Source organism: Haliotis asinina, chromosome 10, assembly GCF_037392515.1.
Source record: "Haliotis asinina isolate JCU_RB_2024 chromosome 10, JCU_Hal_asi_v2, whole genome shotgun sequence".
NCBI classification, from domain to species: domain Eukaryota; kingdom Metazoa; phylum Mollusca; class Gastropoda; order Lepetellida; family Haliotidae; genus Haliotis; species Haliotis asinina.
This window is the reverse complement of record NC_090289.1, coordinates 14480420-14504183: the sequence shown is the minus strand read 5'-3', so window position 1 is coordinate 14504183 and position 23764 is coordinate 14480420. Positions and strand designations below refer to the sequence as shown.

Below are 23764 nucleotides of genomic sequence, written 5' to 3'. Positions count from 1 at the left end.
TCTCTTAACAGTATAGCATAAAGGTGCATGGAGTGCTGGTGATGAACACATCTGAAATGTGAAATCCTTCTCAGTGCATGAGTGCAACTGTGATGTGAATTGAAGAAATGAAGGGAAACATCAGACCTGGAGTTGGAGCTGGTGTTGTTGGTACTGGTGTCACTGGACCAGCTGTAAGAATGACAGTGGTTGAAGTAGCAACTTGAAGTTATTAATATTTTTGAAAGGTTTGAACTAACAGTAACAAGTAATGGCATTGGGAAATTGGTCACCACAACTTTATATGTTTTGTGAATGTCAGAGGCTCAACATTTCAGCAATATCATGGCAGGGAACACAAGAAGGGCTTCATGTAATATACCCATGTGGGGAACTGAACCCAGGTCTTCGTTGTGATGAGCAGATACTTTAACCACAAGACTACCCCACTGCTCCAGCCAGTAGAAGGCTTGGGACTGACAGATGAACAGATACTGCAGCAAAACAAATGCTTCCCTGAACAGTTCACCCAAAGATGAGAAATAGAATTTAACATTATGTGAGTGTATATCCATAAAGTGCTCTTGAGTATTTAAGTACTATCCCGTTCTATGATAATCATGGAGTAGTATTCTTGATCACCCACCTGCTTCCATTTGATATGATATGATGCCTGGAAGTTCTGAAAGTTCTCCCTCCTGGGAAATGAGGTGCTGAAAATCATCCACAAGAGGAGTAGTGATGGAGTCCAGTTCATCTGTATTGCCAAGTTCCATACCTACTGTGAAGACGCCAATACCTGCTTCTTGCAATCTGCCAAAAGCAGCTTGAGCAGCAGCTGGATCCTGACTTCTTTCCTTGTCTGTCATTAGAACAATGAAGTCTCTGGCCTTTGGACGGTCACCATTAGCTGCTGTAAACATATTTTCACGAACTACATCAAAGGCCGCGCCAATGTCTGGTGATCCACCTGGGCTGTTAACTGGTTTGGACTGAAGAGCTGACATCACTTCTGATTGGAATCCATTTGCATTCAAATGGAAAGCAAGGTTCTGACCTTGTGTAAAAGTCATTGCTCCAACTCGGAACAATCCGGAATCAATGTCCATTTGGGAAGCAAAGTTGGTGGCAAAGCCTTTCATCCAGCTGAAGTGTTCATCACTGGCCGTTCCATCAAACATAAAGACAACATCATATCCTGTCTCGCTGTATCCTAAAAGAGTTAACATCAGCATTATTTGCAATACTCAACGTACTGGTCAAAATTTGATTGTATTATTTGTAGTAATTGTTTGTGATGTTCAGTTAATGATGCGAATGAAATTTTAAGATACTTTTGCATTTATTCAGAACATTTCCAGAAAACATTCTTCTGTAACTGATAGAAACCAAGTGCAGACAGGTGTTCTGTTTGAGACCTTGACAAGAAATCACTCATATTTATCAGTGGACATGCTGTACACTTGCGTAAGGCATTTCCTCTCACACATTGGAAGGACATGAATGTCAGTACGAGGAAAATGTCAGATCTTGGTGCCATACATAAGATTGGATGCATTTGAAAGATAACAAAAACTATCAGTAATTTGGATAGATATCAGTATACATAAGCCAGATCCTAGCATGAAACCAAAAGGCTATAACATGCACCTTAACAACAAAGTTGTAAAGTTTACTTGAAAACAAATACAACAGTGGTGCCCCTGCTGGAGAACTAAACTTAACACCCAGTGGTGAGTGCACCATGTATCACCATGTGAGAAGACCGTATATATGATAGGCACAGCAGTGAGTCACTGAGAAGTGTTCAGATGTGATAGGAATGATGAAAATGATACACTGTGAGGAATGCCATCAAACTTCCAAACCTGCTGTTGGAGCTGGTGTCGTTGGTAATGGTGTCACAGGATCAGCTGTAAATAGGAGATTCACACTATTTTGTAGAGGTTGTGAATCACTGATGCTTCAGTTTCATCAGCATAAATCCTATAAACCAGATCCTTGACTCTGATATGAGATAAATTAAAGACACTTGCGTAACTGGTTTTACAGAATGAACATATGTCAGGATAGTCAATTTATTAACTGTAGTATAGAATGTATGTTTCCCTGAAATGGTCATGCACACACCTGCTTCCATCTGATATGATATGATGCCTGGAAGTTCTGAAAGTTCTCCCTCCTGGGAAATGAGGTGCTGAAAATCATCCACAAGAGGAGTAGTGATGGAATCCAGTTCATCTGTATTGCCAAGTTCCATACCTACTGTGAAGACGCCAATACCTGCTTCTTGCAATCTGCCAAAAGCAGCTTGAGCAGCAGCTGGATCCTGACTTCTTTCCTTGTCTGTCATTAGAACAATGAAGTCTCTGGCCTTTGGACGGTCACCATTAGCTGCTGTAAACATATATTCTCTAACTACATCAAAGGCCGCGCCAATGTCTGGTGATCCACCTGGGCTGTTAACTGGTTTGGACTGAAGAGCTGACATCACTTCTGATTGGAATCCATTTGCATTCAAATGGAAAGCAAGGTTCTGACCTTGTGTAAAAGTCATTGCTCCAACTCGGAACAATCCGGAATCAATGTCCATTTGGGAGGCAAAGTTGGTGGCAAATCCTTTCATCCAGCTGAAGTGTTCATCACTGGCCGTTCCATCAAACATAAAGACAACATCATATCCTGTCTCGCTGTATCCTAAAAGAGTTAACATCAGCATTATTTGCAATACTCAACGTACTGGTCAAAATTTGATTGTATTATTTGTAGTAATTGTTTGTGATGTTCAGTTAATGATGCGAATGAAATTTTAAGATACTTTTGCATTTATTCAGAACATTTCCAGAAAACATTCTTCTGTAACTGATAGAAACCAAGTGCAGACAGGTGTTCTGTTTGAGACCTTGACAAGAAATCACTCATATTTATCAGTGGACATGCTGTACACTTGCATAAGGTATTTCCTTTCACACATTGGAAGGACATGAATGTCAGTACGAGGAAAATGTCAGATCTTGGTGCCATACATAAGATTGGATGCATTTGAAAGATAACAAAAACTATCAGTAATTTGGATAGATATCAGTATACATAAGCCAGATCCTAGCATGAAACCAAAAGGCTATAACATGCACCTTAACAACAAAGTTGTAAAGTTTACTTGAAAACAAATACAACAGTGGTGCCCATGCTGGAGAACTAAACTTAACACCCAGTGGTGAGTGCACCATGTATCACCATGTGAGAAGACCGTATATATGATTGGCACAGCAGTGAGTCACTGAGAAGTGTTCAGATGTGATAGGAATGATGAAAATGATACACTGTGAGGAATGCCATCAAACTTCCAAACCTGCTGTTGGAGCTGGTGTCGTTGGTAATGGTGTCACAGGATCAGCTGTAAATAGGAGATTCACACTATTTTGTAGAGGTTGTGAATCATTGATGCTTCAGTTTTAGATACCACTGTCACATAAATTCTGGAAACCAGATCCTTGACTCTGATATAAGATAATTCAAATACACTTTGGTAACTGTGTTTACAGAATGAGAATATTCATGATATTCAATGTATTAACTGTAGTATAGGATTTATGTTTCCCTGAAATGGTCATGCACACACCTGCTTCCATCTGATATGATATGATGCCTGGAAGTTCTGAAAGTTCTCCCTCCTGGGAAATGAGGTGCTGAAAATCATCCACAAGAGGAGTTGTGATGGAGTCCAGTTCATCTGTATTGCCAAGTTCCATACCTACTGTGAAGACGCCAATACCTGCTTCTTGCAATCTGCCAAAAGCAGCTTGAGCAGCAGCTGGATCCTGACTTCTTTCCTTGTCTGTCATTAGAACAATGAAGTCTCTGGCCTTTGGACGGTCACCATTAGCTGCTGTAAACATATTTTCACGAACTACATCAAAGGCCACGCCAATGTCTGGTGATCCACCTGGGCTGTTAACTGGTTTGGACTGAAGAGCTGACATCACTTCTGATTGGAATCCATTTGCATTCAAATGGAAAGCAAGGTTCTGACCTTGTGTAAAAGTCATTGCTCCAATTCGGAACAATCCGGAATCAATGTCCATTTGGGAAGCAAAGTTGGTGGCAAAGCCTTTCATCCAGCTGAAGTGTTCATCACTGGCCGTTCCATCAAACATAAAGACAACATCATATCCTGTCTCGCTGTATCCTAAAAGAGTTAACATCAGCATTAATGTTTTGTGGTGGATGTAGAAATTAGAAATATGCCCATGAATCAACAGGAATGGCTAAATGTCACAACGAAAATAGACACACATAAGTTAAGTATTATAGTCTAGGCTAAAAACTGCTTAGAGAATATAAGATGTGAACAAGAAGGAATACCACAAGCAATGAATCTGTAAACGACAGACATGACATGAAAAGTTCTTTTATAACACAATATGGACATTCCCAAGACTGATGTGTAGGACGTTATTTACACATGCTCTAAACATTGGAATTTGAGAAACTGACCGTCATCACAGCCAATCAGCACATACATGGCTTTGATACTAAACCAGAGATTGCAGAGATCAACCAAGATGAGAGAATCACATAGAATCATTTTCCAGCCACATAGAATACTTGAGGAAAGAATGCATATTTTACCCATTGGGAACAAGCATCTGTGGACCCACTGTGACTGACCAACAGTTTATCCTCAGATAAACCCCACTGCCCAAGATAAGTGAGCATAAAAAAGATATTGTGGGACAGATAATCCCCATTTTGGGTGTATGTTTTCAACCAGACTGAGAAAAGCAGTCAAACTATGGAACACAGAATTTGTGTCAGGTCATCAAATGTGAACAAGTTGAAGAATGGTGCACAGTGTAAAATGTTTTGGACTCCCACCTGGAGTTGGAGCTGGAGTAGTTGGTTTTGGTGTAACAGGCTGAGCTGAGGATTAAAAAGCATCATTAATTTTTAGTTTCATGATGTTTTTTGATACTGGAATTTCATGCTAATATCTGAAGTACTTATTCATACTGATGGAATAGAGCATCAGATATTGTGAGAGGTAACTGAAGTGTTTCACACACCTTCTGACATAATCCCTGGCAGTTCTCCCGAATGTGATTCCTCATCATGTGATGCATCCATCACAATGAGACTTGACATGTGATACATCCATTAAAATGAAGCTAAATGAAAGTGAAAATAGTGTCTGCCTTCACTGGAATACATGCATCAGAGGAGGTGCACTGGTGAAGGGGAAAATCTCTTGACAATCCTTGCTGGATGACTCCGGCACTCCTGAGTGCTCATGCAAAATCTTTGATAGAAAATGGTGAGTTTTATACAAAATGTGATAAATTTTGTTATCTGATGATGAAGATGATGATGATGACTATGATGATGTTGATGATGATGATGATGATGATGATGATGATGATGATATGAGTATCAATACATGATACTCTTGTCTAGAGACAAACAACAGACAACGACAATTACACTACTTTATTGCATGAACTTGGGGCAGATACTGCTAAATGAAAAACCAATGTCATCTAATTACATGATTAATCAAATTAACAGATCTTGCTATATGTTGTGTACTTTGACATATCATCAGCTTGTGCTTTGTTGCAACATCGACCATATTTAACCCATGATCATAACCAACAGAGACACTTTACTTACCTGAAACTAACATGGGTAACATAAAACACAGATCACACCAGAAAACAAGTTCACGACCATAACAGAAATGAAACAAACACTGTATTAGAATATGAAGGATCTTATATGTCTGGAATAACTGACCTTAGTAGCTTAAGTGATGCCAAAAGGGATTCACATATGACCATTACAAATGGAACCGAAGTCTGAAAATGTGTGACTGTCGTGTTTACAAGTAATAATAGCAGTGTTCCAGACATGTAAGTTCCAAAGGGAATAACAAAAGATAAAAGATATAAACTGAACCTGGAGTTGGAGAGGGTGTTGCAGGAGCCCTTGTGACAGGTGGTGCTGAAACATTACAACAAAGGTATGCTCCAATAACTAATGTCATAGCACCTGAGGCAAAGTTTATAATGGCATTATACCTAATGATAAAGTTGGACATATAATTGTTTTTGATAATTTATAAAACATTATTTTACAAAATGAATTTGATCAGTTCATTATTTGCAGATGATCATTATTTGTCATGTTAACTTGGACCAACTTAACAACCAATGTGACTGATCATCAAGGGTGACTTGTTTTTCATGAGTGATTATCCATAAACAATTTTTGTCTTTTACCTCTTTCCATATAAGATCCCATGATTCCAGCCAGTCCGTTGAAATCGCTTTCATCATTGATAAGCCACTGATGTTCATTAATGGGTCGTGTGGTAATAGAATCCAACTCATACGTGTCACCAAGGTTAATACCAACTGTGTATATACCCACCAAGTCATTCTTTAGTCTATTGGCTGCAGCCAAAGTCTGTCCTTGGTTTAGACTTTCCTCATTGGCTGTCATTATTACAACATAGTTGCGCGCATTGGGTCTGTCACCATTGCGCCCGGTGAACATGTTTGAGCCTACATAGTCAAAAGCTTGAGCCAGGTCTGGTCTGCCGCCAGGCCTGTTGTTCATGGAGCTACCAAGTGCATTAACCACATCACTCTGCCATCCATATTCATTCAAGTTGAACCCGAGACTTGGCCCACTGGAGGAGAATGTCATTCCACCCACGCGCCAAATACCGTTGTCTATGCTCATTTGGGACGCGAAGTTTCTCGCGAAATTTTGCATCCATCCAAAATATCTATTATTGACTGAACCATCCAGCATAAATATAACATCATAGCCTGTGTCAGAGTATCCTAAAACAACAGAATAGGCGGAATTGCAATGAATATAACATAAAAGATCACAATACTATAGAAAAGGCCTAGGTCCTGGTCAACGTTCCTGAAATAAATATTTCTTTAAATGATGGTGTGATGATATGACAGGAGTCAGAGGACAGATGTGAGAATGGATACAGGAGACAGAGACACTGATATGATGGGGTTCAGGGACTGTGATGTAGACTAGTTTAATGCCAGTTGCTGACAACTGGGAGAAGTATTTTGTCTTCCATTAAGATATATATCTAGTAAGATAAAAGGCTTCTGAACAAGACTGAAAGGTCAGCAAAACATTGTTGAGCTGTGTGCCAAAGATGAACCAGCATATGTATCTCAGTTGGTAAAGAAAATCCATATTGACAATGTGTGTACATTAATAATGTTAAAGGAGGTGCATGTGTACAGTTTATAACAGCAGAGAAACAGGAGAAAAGATTCAGTGATGATGGTGATGACATTGTTGACTGTTACAACAACATAAAAATATTAGTGTGATCATTCCAATAAGTGTCCCAAATCATCTTCAAATCTCAGATGAGTGACAAGACTGAAGAATTATTGTCATGACAAAATGGAAACTTTGTACAAGTTAGTGAGTTTAGTTTTATGCTTCATTTAGCAATATTCCAGCAATACCATGGCCGCATACACCAGTAGTACAAACAAAACTGATGCCACATCCTTAGCAATTCTTATTTCATTGCTTTTATAATTGGAATATGCCACTTATTAGAATGATAACACTGTGCCACAAGAATAAGGTGCACCTGTACTAGGCCTGGTGGTAGTCGTGGTGGTAGTTGTAGTAGTAGTAGTAGTAGTAGTAGTTGTTGTTGTTGTCGTTGTGGTTGGCGCTGTACATCAAGTGACAGTACAAGATGAACCGAGACATGAACGGACACGCAGTGGACAAAAGAAAGACAAACACACTCGTTTTAAGACACTGACAAAAACAAAAACAGAAACTGAAAGGGTACAATACTGGACAATTAAAACAGTGGTATTAGTATGAGCAATATTGGGATAGGAAACCATGAAAGAATGTTTTGACATTGAGAAAACATGTTTCCAAATAATTTGATGATTGTTACAGTAAGGAGTGTCAGGAGCATAAAGACAGTGTAGAATGTACACTTCAGATTTGAAATATCCAATAAATTGTACTAGCTTATAACTAAAGATACCACTCCTGACAATGACATTCATTTCTACTTTCAAATACCAAAAAGATCCCTTTGCAATAGCCTTTGTAACAGATTAAATGTGACAGATGCAAGTTCACAAAGTGGACACACATGTACAGACAACAAAAAGCATGCACAATATACACACATATACACAGGACATTACAAAAACAAACATAGGGATAATTAAAATAAATTCTGTAATTTGCCATCTTGGCATGTAAGCATTTTAAAGGTATCAAATGAATGATAACATACCACAAGACAATAAGTTTATATTCATTACAACCATCAAACTTTCATGTTTTAGTATCTAATGTACTACATGTCTAAAGCATTTTAACAAATCATTTTGGGTCCATAATTTGGTATCTTACTAAGTCAAATACACAATATAAATATCACAACCATTCGCTCATCAAGATCAGGAATGATACTCTTTTCAGTCTACCTTCTTGGAAAGTGCTACATTTTCATTTTTGGTATGTTATCAGAAATGAGACACCAGAATTTTGGACACTGCAATTCTGTATAATTGTCAGTTATTAACCTGCTTTTGTAAAACGATTTCCATCTGGCCCTACAATGACTGGTGTTCCATCAGGACGAGTAACTGGCCTGCCATCAGGGCCCATAGCTAAACTTTCACCAGGGTCCAACAAAACTGGTGTACCATCAGGCCTAAAGACTGGGTTGCCATCTGGACCTTTAGCTAAACGTTCATCTGGCCCCAGCACAATTGGTGCTCCTTTTGGATCAAGAATGGGGTTTCCATCTGAACCAACAGCTAACCTGTCACCTGGTCCAAGGATAACAGGCATGCCACGTGGGTCTATATAAGGTGTACCATCAGGGGTAAGAAGAGGTCTTTCACCAGGTCCTATAATAACTGGCAATCCATCTGGATCAACTAAGGTCTGGCCATCAGGTCCAAGAACTACACTTTCATCTGGGCCTAAAATGATTGGCATTCCCTCTGGGCCTATCATAGGATGACCATCAGGTCCAAGAACTACACTTTCATCTGGTCCAACTAATACTGGCTTCCCATCTGGACCTACTATTGGTCTTCCATCTGGGCCAATGATCGGTTTTTCCACAGGATCTACAACAAATTTCCCAGCAGAATAAAGGACAAGACTGTGCCTTTGAATACAGACTCTGGTCCAACAAGGGAAGTGCTAACATTGTAGTTCATGAAACTACAATCAGTTTGGTCATTTCCAATATACGATTTAAAAAAATCTCTGCCATATTCACTTCATATTAATTACTGCTTAACACATGATTTTTTCAAAGTTCTTCAAGGTAAATGTTTGGTAGATAAATGTGACTTACCTATCAAGAGGCTAGGAGGAAAGACAAATGGACATGAACAACACAAAACAGGAACATTAAAGCATGCATGCCTCCATACTACACATGTAACTTGATTTAGCAGCTACAATAGCTACAACAGCAAATCCTCTAATACACAAAAGCTACATATAGCAAACATCGTTTTTTATTAGTGCCATATAAGTACATTTTACAGGGGAAAATGAAATGAAGTTTAGTGCATACCTTTTCACTAAATGTTTCATATTATGTCTGGTGCTGGTAACAGGAATATAGCTCTTATCTACTAACTTGATCTAGACATGAATTATGACTGCAGTTGTCTAAGGTAGGACACTGTTCTCAAGAAGGTACATACTTTTAGGTGTAATCATTCATTCACAAACAAAGAGTAAAGTTACAGTTTCACTAGATAGTCATTAAGGATGTTATATCTTATGTGTGGCTGTCATGAAGGTCAACAGGCAAATGAATTCTCAGGCAGTCAGTGACTGTTTTTTTAGCACAGAAAGTGCATGGATTATACTGTATGTACAATTGGAAACAAAGTCTCAAGGAATATATGGTGGCACTAAAAATTAATGTCTTAATTGATATTTGTATTTTACTTTCAACTCTGTAATACAGACAAGTCTCATTAATCCAACCTCTGTTTATTCGACAATCTGCTTTATCCGATGCTTTTGTTGGTGACAAATTGAATAAATGCAATTTGGTCTCATTTATTTAGTCTGACATGCTGTTAATCTGACAATTTGCTGTGCAACAGACAATGCCGTATTAACCACTATTAAAAGGATTCGTTTTGGTTCTACATTTTAGCTGAAATACAGAAAAGGAATTTGTTTCTATATTGGTACCTCTCGTTTTTCATAGGAAATTTAGAATTGGCTACCCTAACATGTTTTCTGGATAAAATCTTCCTTGCACTAGATATGTAGGCACTTGTTCTTTCAGTTTTAATCTGAAATCCATCTCACCTCTTTTTCACAAATTTATAGTTGGATCCTACAATGTAAGTTTTAGATATCTTCCTGATATTTAATATGTAGGCATTTTCTGATGCAACATAACTGATGCAATAGAGCCTAATTATGTAATATAGAGAATATACATGTTTTATCATGCATGTAAAAAGATCAAGCATACAGTGTCTATATTTAAAGAACAGCTGTCAATAATGATTAAGAGAATTTTACCATAAAACAGTTATATATTAGACAGATGCCCAGTTCTGCACTAAAATGTCAGCTACTTATTCAAATAAATCAATAATTCAGTGAAGCCATTCAGACATAGCAAATTTATTTTGTATTTGGCGAGGTAACTTTTATTTAAAGCCATTGCTATTTAATCATACTACAGTATAACTAGGTAAGCACAGGTGGTTAAACACAGAACATATATACATATGGGATACATTGAGAAGCACATCATACACAGGCAAACAGAGCAATATATAGCATTTACAAGAGAAAAACACATTCTCTGAAGGAAAAAAAACATGTAAGCACATATCCTTGTTGATGAGGAATGACAAAATTGTTTTTGTGCCAAGGACACAAAAAGTAATCATGGGACATGAACGACGACGATGATGATGATGATGATGATGATGATGATGACAATGGTAATGATGATGATTGTGATTATGTTGCAAAGTTGCATTGGTGAAAGTGCTTGTGCCATAACGAATAGTGCTTCAAATGAATTCCAGATGAGATATACATTTTCACAACGCACTTATTTATCATTTCTGATGTTACTGCAATTAATATGACATAATACAGAATATTCTACTATCGATTAAAATTATATCATAGCATTTATACAGAATTAAGATTACAAATTGTATATATATTTTACATTATTTGTTTATCAAATGAAATTTGAAAAATTATATTCTTCAAAGAATAATAGGAATATTAACAAATAGAAATAAACAAAATATTTTGCTTACCAGGTGTTGGCGCTGAAGTATGGAGAGAAGACAGAAATAAGAATTCATTATATTCAGTCAGGAGCATTGTCATTATCATTATATATTATTAAAGACTTTGGATCATTGTACTTAAACTAAAGAATTCATAACATATTCATATAGGTACTGTTTTCCTCACAGTCAATATAATAAATGTACAATAACCTGCACATCCAGATGTCCCAAATAAAACTAAACAAGCAAGACTAGCTTTATAGTATCATTGCCCAGTAGCATTTACAGTGAACATTTAAATCAAATACTAACAACTAAACAGCAACAACTGTGGAAATGAACTACATCTTAAAACAGACTCGTTTTATATTGAAAAACCTCCTGTACATATTTACAACTTAATCAGTGATAGTGTGCAGTCGTAAGACAAGACAAACATCTTTCAAGTGACAAGGCCATGTAAAACTATACAAAAACAAGGGGAATAATCTAGTATACTTAAGACGCATTTCAGAACTCTTTCTCAAACATCTTTCAAAACTGGTGAATTATTTTCATTGTTAAAACTGCGCTCACTGCACTCAACAATATTTAAGCTACCTGAAGGTGGCTTCGAAACACGACCCACAGGACAACCCATGAGTTGATATAGGAGCAACATTGAATGCAGTCCACCTGATTCATTTAGTTTCATTCAGATTACTTCGGGCCTATTCTAACACTCTGAGCAGCTTGTTGGGGCGAACATTGCAAGCAAACTCTATTTTAGTTTAAACAAAAACATACTGGTCCCTGTACCTTCCGACAATGTTCAACATTAACCAAAAAGATGTTACAGTAAAACTGTTAAGGGAAAAGTTCTGTCTACCGGTAAGAAAAGATATGTACTGGTATGATCTAGCTATGCTACACAACTTGAACAAGTGTACATCAATGTCATCAAGTACATTGGAAATGTGAAGTGATTAGGCCTGAAATCACAGACCAACTGCCAATCCTCAAACACATATATTTTCAAATTTTACAAATAGTAATTCTATCACAATGTAATGAAGAGTTGATGCACATGAAATTTAAGTAAATAAAATGTAAAATGTATATTCACTCAAACAGAAATGACAAAATTTCCCAATTGTGTTTTATCCACAAACAGTCATCATAACATTACTTTGCCTCTAGAACAGTTTGTCAGTAAATAGGCACTTTAGGTCAGTGGTATAGAAACGTACATTTGATGAATCAGATTGTAAGGAAATTGTTACTATATCTATATCCCTTCAGACTATATATTATATAACACCTACACACAAGAAGAAGAATTCAAATATTCGGATGAAACTAAGTCCTACATGGTCAAAAAGTACAGGAGACAAGCTTGAAATGTTTCAATCCAAACAGTATCTAATGCAGTTCGAACCGAATTCAATCAATGAGACAGTAGACTATGGTATTATGAACCCATATTCTATTTTGATATAACCCAGTTTACTATAGTAGTAAGAGTAACACACATAGTATGTAAGTGTCCCGGACAAGAACAATGCATGTGTTAAACATACTTGACAGTATTTGAGTGCATTTGAAAGTTGATGGTTCAATATACATAAATATAGAAACATAATATAATTACTGAGTATAAAGGTTGCAGGTTCAACACAAAAAGCATAGTAATCCCACTCCCTATGATGAGACTGAACAGCAGACCAGCGTATCATAGATGCCTCTCCCAAAGGCTGAAGTAAAGATCTGTTCTAGGCCCTGTAGTTCATCAAAGTCTTGTACAGTAAATGTGTTCTCACTGACAGGATGACTGGGAAGTCCCCTCAACTCTGTCTCATCAGCCAAACCAATGCCAATGGCATAAACGTAGATACCAGCTGATTGGACCATCTCCGCTTCAGAATTGTCCATCTCCCATTTACATTGGACACACCATCGGTGATGATGATGGCCACATTGGGTACATTTGGTCTATCTCCATTCTGACTTGTGAACATCTGTGTTCCTAAAGCCTTCAAACTATCTGCAGTGTTTGTACTCCCATAGTGATATGGGATTTCATCTACAGCTCTGAGCATTGCTGATAGAGAGTGGTACTTGTTGAGATGGAATTGAACATGAATTTCTGTACTGTAGCTGATCACTCCAATTTGAGTGCTTCCTCGGTCTACATCAGGTTTTTTTACTAGGTCCTTGACAAACTGCTTCATCTTTTCAAAGTTTTTAGCTGTTACACTTGTGGAGGAGTCAAGGACCATAACAAGGTCCATCTCTGTCAGTCCACACTTTGGGGCTGATATACACAGGAAGATTGCAAGGTTGACATGTACAAGGACCATAACAAGGTCCATCTCTGTCAGTCCCCACTTTGGGGCTGATATACACAGGAAGATTGCAAGGTTGACATGTACAAGGACCACAACAAGGTCCATCTCTGTCAGTCCACACTTTGGGGCTGATATACACAGGAAGATTGCAAGGTTGACATGTACAAGGACCATAACAAGGTCCATCTCTGTCAGTCCACACTTTGGGGCTGATATACACAGGAAGATTGCAAGGTTGACATGTACAAGGACATGGAGGTAGTTCAGTCAAAACAATGACAATATTGAGAGGTTCTGCCAAATCTACAGACATATCGATAATGTGACTTAACTTCCTTTAAAATGGTTTAAGTCATTTTTTGATATAGATCATGTTTCTCAAGACTTTGGAAAACTGATAAAATGAAATCTGAATTTGAAGTTAAACTGTCAAATACCTATGTCAGTGATGTACATGTTTGCAAAAGAACAATGCAATGTTCAAGAATAATATAGAGGAAATGGTATTTGCAGAAGTGAGTTTAGTATTTTGTATACTTCTCTCCAACAAAAATTGATAGAAACTGCTAACAGTGTAATGACACAAAGCTTTCTGTGAGTCAAGCATGGTCTTACACCCTTGTGACAGAGATACTAGCATTATGATGTCATAAATGCAAAGCATTATGACATCATATGTCTAGGGTTATTACACTAGAGCAAATATTACACTGCAGTATCTTCCACAGGTGAGTGATAAAACTCTCTTCTCTCTTGTTAAACTCAATGGTTCTCTTGTATTGTTACCAACAAATTAATTATACTCACATACACTATACACTGCACGCTTACATATTAATCACCTGATGAAAAGGCAAGAAGCAACAAGAAGTAATACTAAAACACCACAAAGAATACAAAAAGTTGTTATCCATAACAAAGTGCCATGTACTTGATGATATATACATACGATAACATATTTCCTGAAAGAATGGCCTCGGTTCAAATCTTTCAGATACGAAAGTTCAAATCTTTCAGATACACGTATACCCAGTACTGTACACTGACTGAAAAGTAAAGAACTAAATAAAGAATGAAAACGTAGCATGTCTTACCTGTTTTAGTGAAGCAGGAAAATATGAAAAAGAAGGGAAATTGAAAATTATTAATTTATACAACACATATCTCTGAGCCATGTTGGTTGAGGACTGTTAGTACATCAGTGGTTATTTAATGTGATTTTCCATATTTGTGAAAAAGTTAGCATGCGATATGGTCAGTGACACAAAATTTTGATGTGTTGATGGTTACTATATTAATATGCAAACAGATAGATTAGTGTCTCATGAAATCAAATCATACACATCACACATATTGTACTTAGATCATAGAAAATGTTTTAAAACACCAAATTAAAGTTAGCTATTCAACAAATAAAAAGCACTTTACTAGATATTAAGCAACTACCTCTTGTAAAGACAGCATTTTCATGCAAACCGTAGCAAAAAATCTTCATGCTTTAGTGGAAATGAAAACTATTTCTTAATGTTAAATAAGCATGTTCGTAACATTGCAGCATGTTTCCTTTTAGTTTCATTACGGGATGTGAAGGAGACCCATCTGGTTTGAGACAAACAATTAAAGTACACAGAAAAGTAGCATTGCGTATAAAGCCAATAGTAGTAAGGATCCTCTAAGGCACTGGCAAATGATCATGCTGCAAAGGGTGGACTAACTAACAGCTACCAAACAATTAATACAATTTGATGACTCTTTCTCTCACATGTAATGATGTGATTCTTCACATAGTGTTTTGTACTGATTGGGTCTTATGAATTTCCATGAGACAACCCTTATTTCATGGATGAAAAACAGATGTCTTGATCTGCCTTAAAGTTGTAAAATTCTATGTAAAGTCTTTGGCAAACATTCTTTCATGCATGCCTCTGTGTGTTACTATTCAAGTTCCAGACTGAAATGAAGTGATCAAATCTAGCCAATGTTTAGGAATAAAATCTGCTATTGAGAGGTCATGCACAGCTTCCAAATCTTAAGTGAAACTGCTCCTAACTTATCTTTTCTAAGTAATGTTAGTGCAGTCTCATAGCAGTGCAACTGCAAGTTTTGTTAAAATTAGTAATTTCATGCACATCATGCAGCATATGTATGTCACAGTTCCTAGCAGTGACTCATTCATACAAAAGATGAAGTCTACAGAACTTTATTGTTCTGACTCATGAAGTTACAATGATGGCAACACATATGAGGATGACATGCAAGGCCTACTGTCCACTTCCTGCAGTGGACACTAAGGGAAACAACTCACGTGTTGGAGGGGGAAAAGTGATCTCTGTAAAACGGGCAGGTGAAAAGGTTAGTCAGGTTTTAGAAACATGGAGGGGGATTCAAACCTGATTTGCCCTTCTCTTAATATCTCTTAAAATGATAATCTGAAACTCAAGGGAAAATAGTAAATTCCTATTCCCATATTTCTCTTCAATTTGATAGATACTGTTAGTTTTGACTGATAGGTCAGTTGGTGTCTCTAGCTTGTAGAATGGCAGGTCATGTTGGTAGGACTTACCTGGGCAGACATCTGCAAATATCACATTGGCCAAGGAAGACAACTCTGAAAACTCCTGCACATTAAACGTGTTATCAGAGACTGGGGATGTGGCTATGGCCTCCAGTTCACGAGTGTCAGACAATCCGACACCTATAGCATATATATGAATGCCTTCATCCCTAGCAGCAATGGCTTCTGGAATAGTTCTCTCAGGATTCACACTGGACACGCCATCAGTGATGATCAGACAGACGTTTGGAACATCCGGGCGATCACCATTGTAACTGAGAAACATTTCCTCTCTCATCAGACGTATTGCATCTGCTGTGTTGGTTTTGCCATACACATATCTGATGTTGCTGACTGCCTGTGCAATGTTTCTGTATTTGTTGTGAGCATTAAGGTTGAAGTGAATCCTGGCCTTATTGCTGTAACTCAACACCCCAACCCTCACATCGCCTGAGTCAATGTTGGCAGTACCCAACAACTGTTTCACAAAATTGAGCATTTTCTTAAAATTTAACTGATTGACACTGCTTGAGGAGTCCAGGAGTATAACTAGATCTGTAGGAGCCATACCACATCCTGAAACAACATTTGCAAGGATGGTGATGAGATATGCTGATTTGATACACTGGTATGAAGCATACCAGTGTATGCAAACCAGACAAGGTATTATTAAGATGTGTCAGCATACATGGGAATTTTTCACTGGGATGCTATGGTTATAGCATATATCACATCACTGGCAATTTTGTCCAGCATGTGGTAGGAATATGGGTAATATATACGATGGTTTCTGGTTAAAGGACAAATGTAGGATATAAAGGAATACTATGTTGATATATCTGGACATGGCATTAATCAGTATGATAAAATGGTGCACTTACAGTATGAAGATGCAATTCCTCTGATGTAGAAGATATATTTGAATGACTCGTTTGAGGGTCTGATATCAGATATTTGTTACGGTCTATATTTTTCAATAACAACTTCACCAATAACTTTTCAACATATGCATATTGTCCACAAGAAAACTCCTGTTACTAAAGTTAGTGCAGAATTGGAATACCAAGAGGTTTAAGGGGGACACAAATTTTCTTTGTTGGTACTGAACATATGAAGCGCAAAGAGTGTCCATATTAGTCTTCCAGTCATCCATTATTGGTATTAACCATGACTCATGACATTACTTCTCTAAAACAGCATTTGGAATGTTTTCTTAACAGGACTATTTCGAATGAATGGCAATGATCATATGATCTGCCATTACTGCTAGAGTATGTAGGGAAGGGTGTATAAGTAGGGGTGGGGTTACTGGATCACTTATGTTCGTGCACATGCCTCACTTCCTGTGCCATGCTTCAGTCATGCTAGTGAATTAAACAAAGACATATTTTAGTAAAACATGTTAATGTTAGAGTAAAATTATTAATCAGTATAAAGCATGACGTGATTATTCTCAGAAAAATGGCTGAAATCAGATATATTCCTTGTAAATCATAATGAAACAGCTTCACAAATAGCACAGTAGTAAACTAATACTTCATGGTATCACAAGTCAACAATTATACAAAAATAGCCTACCTGATGAACTATGTTATTTTCTTGAATGTAATAATGATTAATGTAACTGAATTTATTCCTTCTAGTTATTTTGGATGGATGTCATGATTCATCATGATTCATTTATCACTGCCTTGTGAATTTACCTGAAAAAATGATGCACGATATGTCTACTTATATATTGATTCATGAGTGAGTTTCCAATGTGATGAATGTGACTGCACAGTATTAACAGAATTAGACCAAATATGCCTGTCATGTAAATAAGTATTGCAAACTAGGGCACCGTGAATTTGGTTTCACAAGATATATTGACATTTGACATATGACATACCTATTATATTGGCCTTCAATCCAAAACACTACACAGAGAGACACAAATTATCAAGATCTGCTTATATAATGAAATTCTCTTCAAAAACATGGCTACAACTTGTAAGGTAATTGTCAAGAATCATACCTTCAGTTGGTGGTGGCGTGGCTCCTGGAAAGAAAGCAAAAATGAAAAATTAGTATTGCTAATTTTTCACTGGAAAGGCATATTCTTGATTCATATACACAGTCATATAATGGGAAATGATATGAGGGATTTGTAGCAGGAATGGAAAAAAGAAAGTAAGATTGAAACTATTAGAATCTAATCAAGATTGGAACAAGCTGGGCAAAGATTGCTTTCAATTAAAAGTATTAATGGATTTCAAACCATAGAGAATGGGGTACAGTTAAACTTGCAAATAACTAATCGTAAATTCTAGTCAAGACACATATATAAATGCATTTACACATCTCTTTTGGTTAATAGAGAATGATGAAAATCTTCACTTTGGTAAAAGAAGTGATTAATAAGCATATTTTTCAAACGTCTGATAATTTAATATACATTTCTGACTGTTTATAGAATTAGATTTTCATTTAATGTAATAAGAAAACATGAATGGACACAGTTTTCAAGGATACTGAAAAGTACAATTTGTACTTTGTGACACACAGTGGAAACAACAGTTTCCATTGAACACAGTGAATAAATATACAAATACTGTGAAGATTTTGTGGATACAAAACAGTGGGCAAGATTTAGTAACACATAAAGCCTTTGGACAACCACATACATACACTGGACACTGGAACAAAGGTGGCCAAATTAGTAGAGAACAAATAAAAAAAGCAAATTAATTACATGAAAAAACAAGAATTAGTACAAAACACAAATAAAATTGAACTATGTTATTCATGAAGAAAAATGTTAATTATTAATTTCTCTTTTACCATGAGATATCTGGTCTTTTGACCAGCATGCTATTAAGGAGTATCATTTCTCTAGGATGAGGCTACTGGACTCACTGAAATCAGAAAGTTAGATGTTAGTGACACTAATATAAGTGGTCTTTTATAGATAGCACCTCTTGCATTTATTCACAAAACGTATCTTAGGTTGCAAAACACAAAATTATATAACAAGCATGAAAGATATATGTGCTGTTGACATAAGCCATACAGAATGTGAGACAACAACTTTGGGCATTTAAATGAATACGTATTGATGAATAGAATATGAGAACATATACATGCTCTCCAACACCAGTATGAAAGTTGTAGAGCTCACACAGTCATTTTATACCTTAAAGGATTGGTATTCTAACAAGCCGCATCACTGCTATATTTTCTTACAATGCACCAACATAATAAATCCCCAAATACATGCTATAAAAGTACATAACTTCTCATCCTACTCTGGTTCAAATTTGTTGTATTCATACTTAATTCGTATTGACTAAATTTCCCTGGGAGACTAATTTATGTTGTTTGATGAATGTGACAGGTATCTAGCAAATTCATTATGCTCCCACTTATGCTTCAGGGATGACCCATTTACTTAATGTAACATGTGAACCAGGTGAGCAGACCCAAACCTTTTCTGCAAGTATTAGTCCCTGTCTTACAGGTACACAGTTCTGTGTGTTAATAGCGATAGTGTTAGTATTATGCAGGGTTATTTCTTAAAATGCCTGGTAGTTAAAAAATTAGTCAGTAAGCCATACAATTGTTATTGGGAGAAAAGAAGGTTAACTAAATGGAAAGATGACAGAATAACTGAAATGATATGGCTAAATAGGAACATTGGGTGATGATGATATAACAGATCAATATCAACAGTGTGAAACATCATGTCACATTTGGTATTGTGAGTTTATGAAGATGAGTGCAACATCATGATAGAAGTGTTCATGTGTGCTATGATCTTACCTTGGTGTTCTTGTAGATAATTCAATGGATAGTTTAAACAATACTTGAAAATATAAGGAACATCAAACCTTCAGCATTGCTCATTGTGAACATGTCAACATCAGAGTCCAACACATCAGAGCATTAGATTCTGATACTGATCAATAGATAAGAAACTTTGGTGGACAAATTATAATGAGTGCAATGTTTCAGCTTTAACATAATACTTACATCAACATTACCTACCATTTCATAACCAATTTTACCTTAGCTATACTAATGCAAATAGCAAAAGCATGCAATAATCCTGAATAGATCCAAGTCTGAGTGAAGACAGGCCATCATTTTCTACTGTCATTCTCTGATGTCCATGAAGTCCAGAAGACACACAATGTATGTCTTCTGAGCAGCTTCCTTCACCATTAACGCTTAGTTCCTCAGTTTTGTGACCACTCCATTGTACTGTGACTGGGCTGGAACACTATCTCCATGAGGTCATACTAAACTAGTAACCTGTGTCTGTGCTGAATACCTCTGACTGTTTAGACAACGAGGAGCAAGCACAGAGGGAAGAGATCACGTTCAAGGACATACAGCACAGGAAGATAAGATATTACCTATGAGGATCATGTTCCTTAACGCAGAGCACAGAAGAAGAATCACTAGAATATCATAATCCTCTTCCTACACCTCAGGACTAGGAAGATATCATGTACACTGACACACAGTACGAGAAGGACAATGAGGATATCATGTTCCTTGCCACACAGTACATGTAGGACAGTACAAGGAGGACCATTATGATACCATGTACATTGACACACAGTACATGGAGGACCATTTGGATATCATGTACACTGACACTCAGAACATGGAGGATCATGAGGATATCATGTTCCTTGCCACACACTACATGGAGGACCATTAGGATATGTACATTGACACACAGTACATGAAGGACAGTACGAAAAGGGCCATGAGGATATCATGTTCCTTGACAGACAACACAATAGGATCATTAGAATATCACAATCATTTTCCTACAGCACAGGACCATGAGGACATCATGTTCCTTGGCATACAGTATAAGGATATCCTTTACTACAGCAAAAGCCAAAGGAGGCCATGAGGATGGAATGACTCTTGGCATAGAATAAAGCAGGATGATATTCCCAAAGAGCACAGGTGGGCCAAAATGATACTGTTTTTCTTGATGTGTAAACATGTAATGATACTGAATCATAAATAGCATGCTTAGTTCACATGCATAAAAAACGAATCTGTGAATGATTTCTTTCTCTTATACAGTCAATTCCTGCAATGCTCGCAACACTCAACACACAAAATGAATATGAAGAAAACACACTTATGACTAACATTGGGTAAATATAAAAGCAACAAATGAAAATTAAAAGGCAAAAGGATGGTTTTCACGGAATCCATTAAGATTTCTCTTATCACACAAATTCATATCATGTAAATCTTTGAATATATGTGTAATAATTAATTTATAATTAATAATTTTCACAGTGAAAGAGACAATGCACAAAGAAAAGCCTTACAATGGTTTAGATATGTTTTACAAATACTTGCTACAATTTGTGTTGATTGTGCAATGATTAGGAAGAAAACATACTTACTTTCACAGTCACCCTGCAGAGACTGGAATACAACTTGTCTCATCTGTTTTAATTCATTGAAATCAGTGACAGTGAATCTGTTCTTCTCTATTGGTCGTGATGCAATACCATCTACTTCTTTGGTGTCTGTCAAGCCAATACCGATCACATATATATGTATTCCCTGATCACGTGCTTTCTCAGCCTCTGGAATTGTTCTTCGGGCATTGATATTCGACACGCCATCAGTGATGAGAATACAAACATTATCAACGTCGGGTCGATCTCCTGTTGCTGGTGTGAACATCTGAGTCCTCATTACATTTATTCCGCCATAGGTGTTGGTACTTCCAAACATATAAGGTATATTGTCAATGGCTTTATAAATCCCCCTTTTATCTGCTATATAATCACTCATCTGAAACTGTATAGCTACTTTGGTACTGTAGATGACAATACCTACTCTCACATTGTCATTCTTGATATCAGCTGCAAAGAGGAAAAACTTCAAGAAATCTTGTATAAGGTTGAAGTTTGGCTCTGTGACACTTGTAGAAGTATCCACAACGAAAACTAGATCCATTCTGTCCCCAGGGCATTCTGAAACAAACTTTAGCAATTCAATATGATTGTTAATTACTGTATCTGATGTTATTTTATTGAAAATTAATCTTCAAATATTGCTTATTAATTTATCTATTTTTCTATTAAGAGGCAAGAATTATTGCAATGATTTTAGATAAACCTTCTATTACACAAAGTCATACATACTCAGAGAGGCAATTGTACTGAGGAACAAACATTTATCTCCATATCAGTTTTGAATAATAACAGATGACAATGGTAATTTTCAAGATCATGGAATTATTCCCTATGATCAGTGAAATGAGACAATGTCTCACCTTTCTGGGTCGTTACTGGAGGCGGAGGAGCTGTTGTAACTGAAACATATGCATTGTGTTAATGTTATATGTGAAGGTAGAACATCATCAAAATTTAAATGTACCAAGCAACTTACGACTTACGGTCTAAGAGAGCTTTGAAAATCTAGGGTTAGTCCCAAATGATAAAGCATTGAATGAAATCATGCAGCTACAAATGTCTACTGTATCTACTTGAAAGTGGATGTCAAAGTGTCATTCTCTGCTGTAAACAAACCACAATAAAATACACTTACACATCTGTTGATTGACAAGCATTTTCACAAAACAATTAGCACTTACCCCCACAGTCTTTATTGAGGGAATCAAACACTCGACTCCTCATCTGTTTTAAGTCAGTGAAATCTTCCACAGTAAATCTGTTTTCTTCTAAGGGGGGTGTGGCAATTCCATCAATTTCCCGTGTGTCTGTTATACCAATACCAATAACATAGATGTGGATGTTCTGGTCTCGAGCCTTCGCAGCTTCTGGAATTGTTCTTCTGGCATTGATATTGGACACACCATCAGTGATGAGAATACAGACATTGTTTACATCTGGTCGGTCTCCAGTTGCTGGTGTAAACATTTGAGTCCTCATTGTGTTTATTCCACCATAGGTGTTGGTACTTCCATACATATAGGGTATTGCATCTATAGCTTTGTAAACTCCTTTCTTATCTGCAACATATTCACTCATCTGGAACTGGATGGCCACTTTGGTACTGTAGATGACAATACCAACTCGCACTTGGTCACCATCAATATCAGCAGCGAAGAGGAAGAACTTCAAGAAATCTTGAATGAGTCTGAAGTTGGGTTCTGTGACACTGGTAGAGGTATCGATGACAAAAACAAGATCCATTCTCTGTCCAGGACATACTGTTTAACACAAGAGAAATGGTCTTGGTGATTAAACTTAACGTTTTACACTTTGATGTGATCAATGGTTTGGAAATTTCATTTGGATTGGTTATTTCAAAGCAGGGAAATCTTACAAATAGTTTTCACTTTTAAAGCATCAGGTATTGAGATGATCTGATACCATTCAAGTAAAACCAAATAGTGAATTTCAGGCTATTGATTTTAATGCATGAAATAGAAATAGAGACACTGTGAAAATGCCTCACGTATGTCATATTTCCATCTGTGACAAAAACGTCAGTGACAAAAACTCTCAATAAAATTATATGACTATGGGAATGGCTTCGGCTGTACAAGAGTCAACATTCCAGCAGCTCTGAGCTTTTGT

The 23764-nt window shown here is 36.8% G+C and overlaps 1 protein-coding gene across 1 annotated transcript in view; it reads right to left on the bottom strand.

Annotated features, from left to right (window-relative positions):
• LOC137297934 (uncharacterized) overlaps nucleotides 1-23764 on the bottom strand; it is a 237060-nt gene that overhangs the window by 29415 nt on the left and 183881 nt on the right. The window contains exons 76-84 of the mRNA XM_067829924.1: nucleotides 18211-18234; nucleotides 11337-11348; nucleotides 4858-4902; nucleotides 3602-4168; nucleotides 3332-3376; nucleotides 2110-2676; nucleotides 1848-1892; nucleotides 626-1192; nucleotides 127-171 (exon numbers count right to left, since the gene is read on the bottom strand). Of these exons, the coding sequence (XP_067686025.1) occupies nucleotides 127-171; nucleotides 626-1192; nucleotides 1848-1892; nucleotides 2110-2676; nucleotides 3332-3376; nucleotides 3602-4168; nucleotides 4858-4902; nucleotides 11337-11348; nucleotides 18211-18234 (1917 nt within the window). The remainder of the gene's footprint in view (nucleotides 1-126; nucleotides 172-625; nucleotides 1193-1847; nucleotides 1893-2109; nucleotides 2677-3331; nucleotides 3377-3601; nucleotides 4169-4857; nucleotides 4903-11336; nucleotides 11349-18210; nucleotides 18235-23764) is intronic.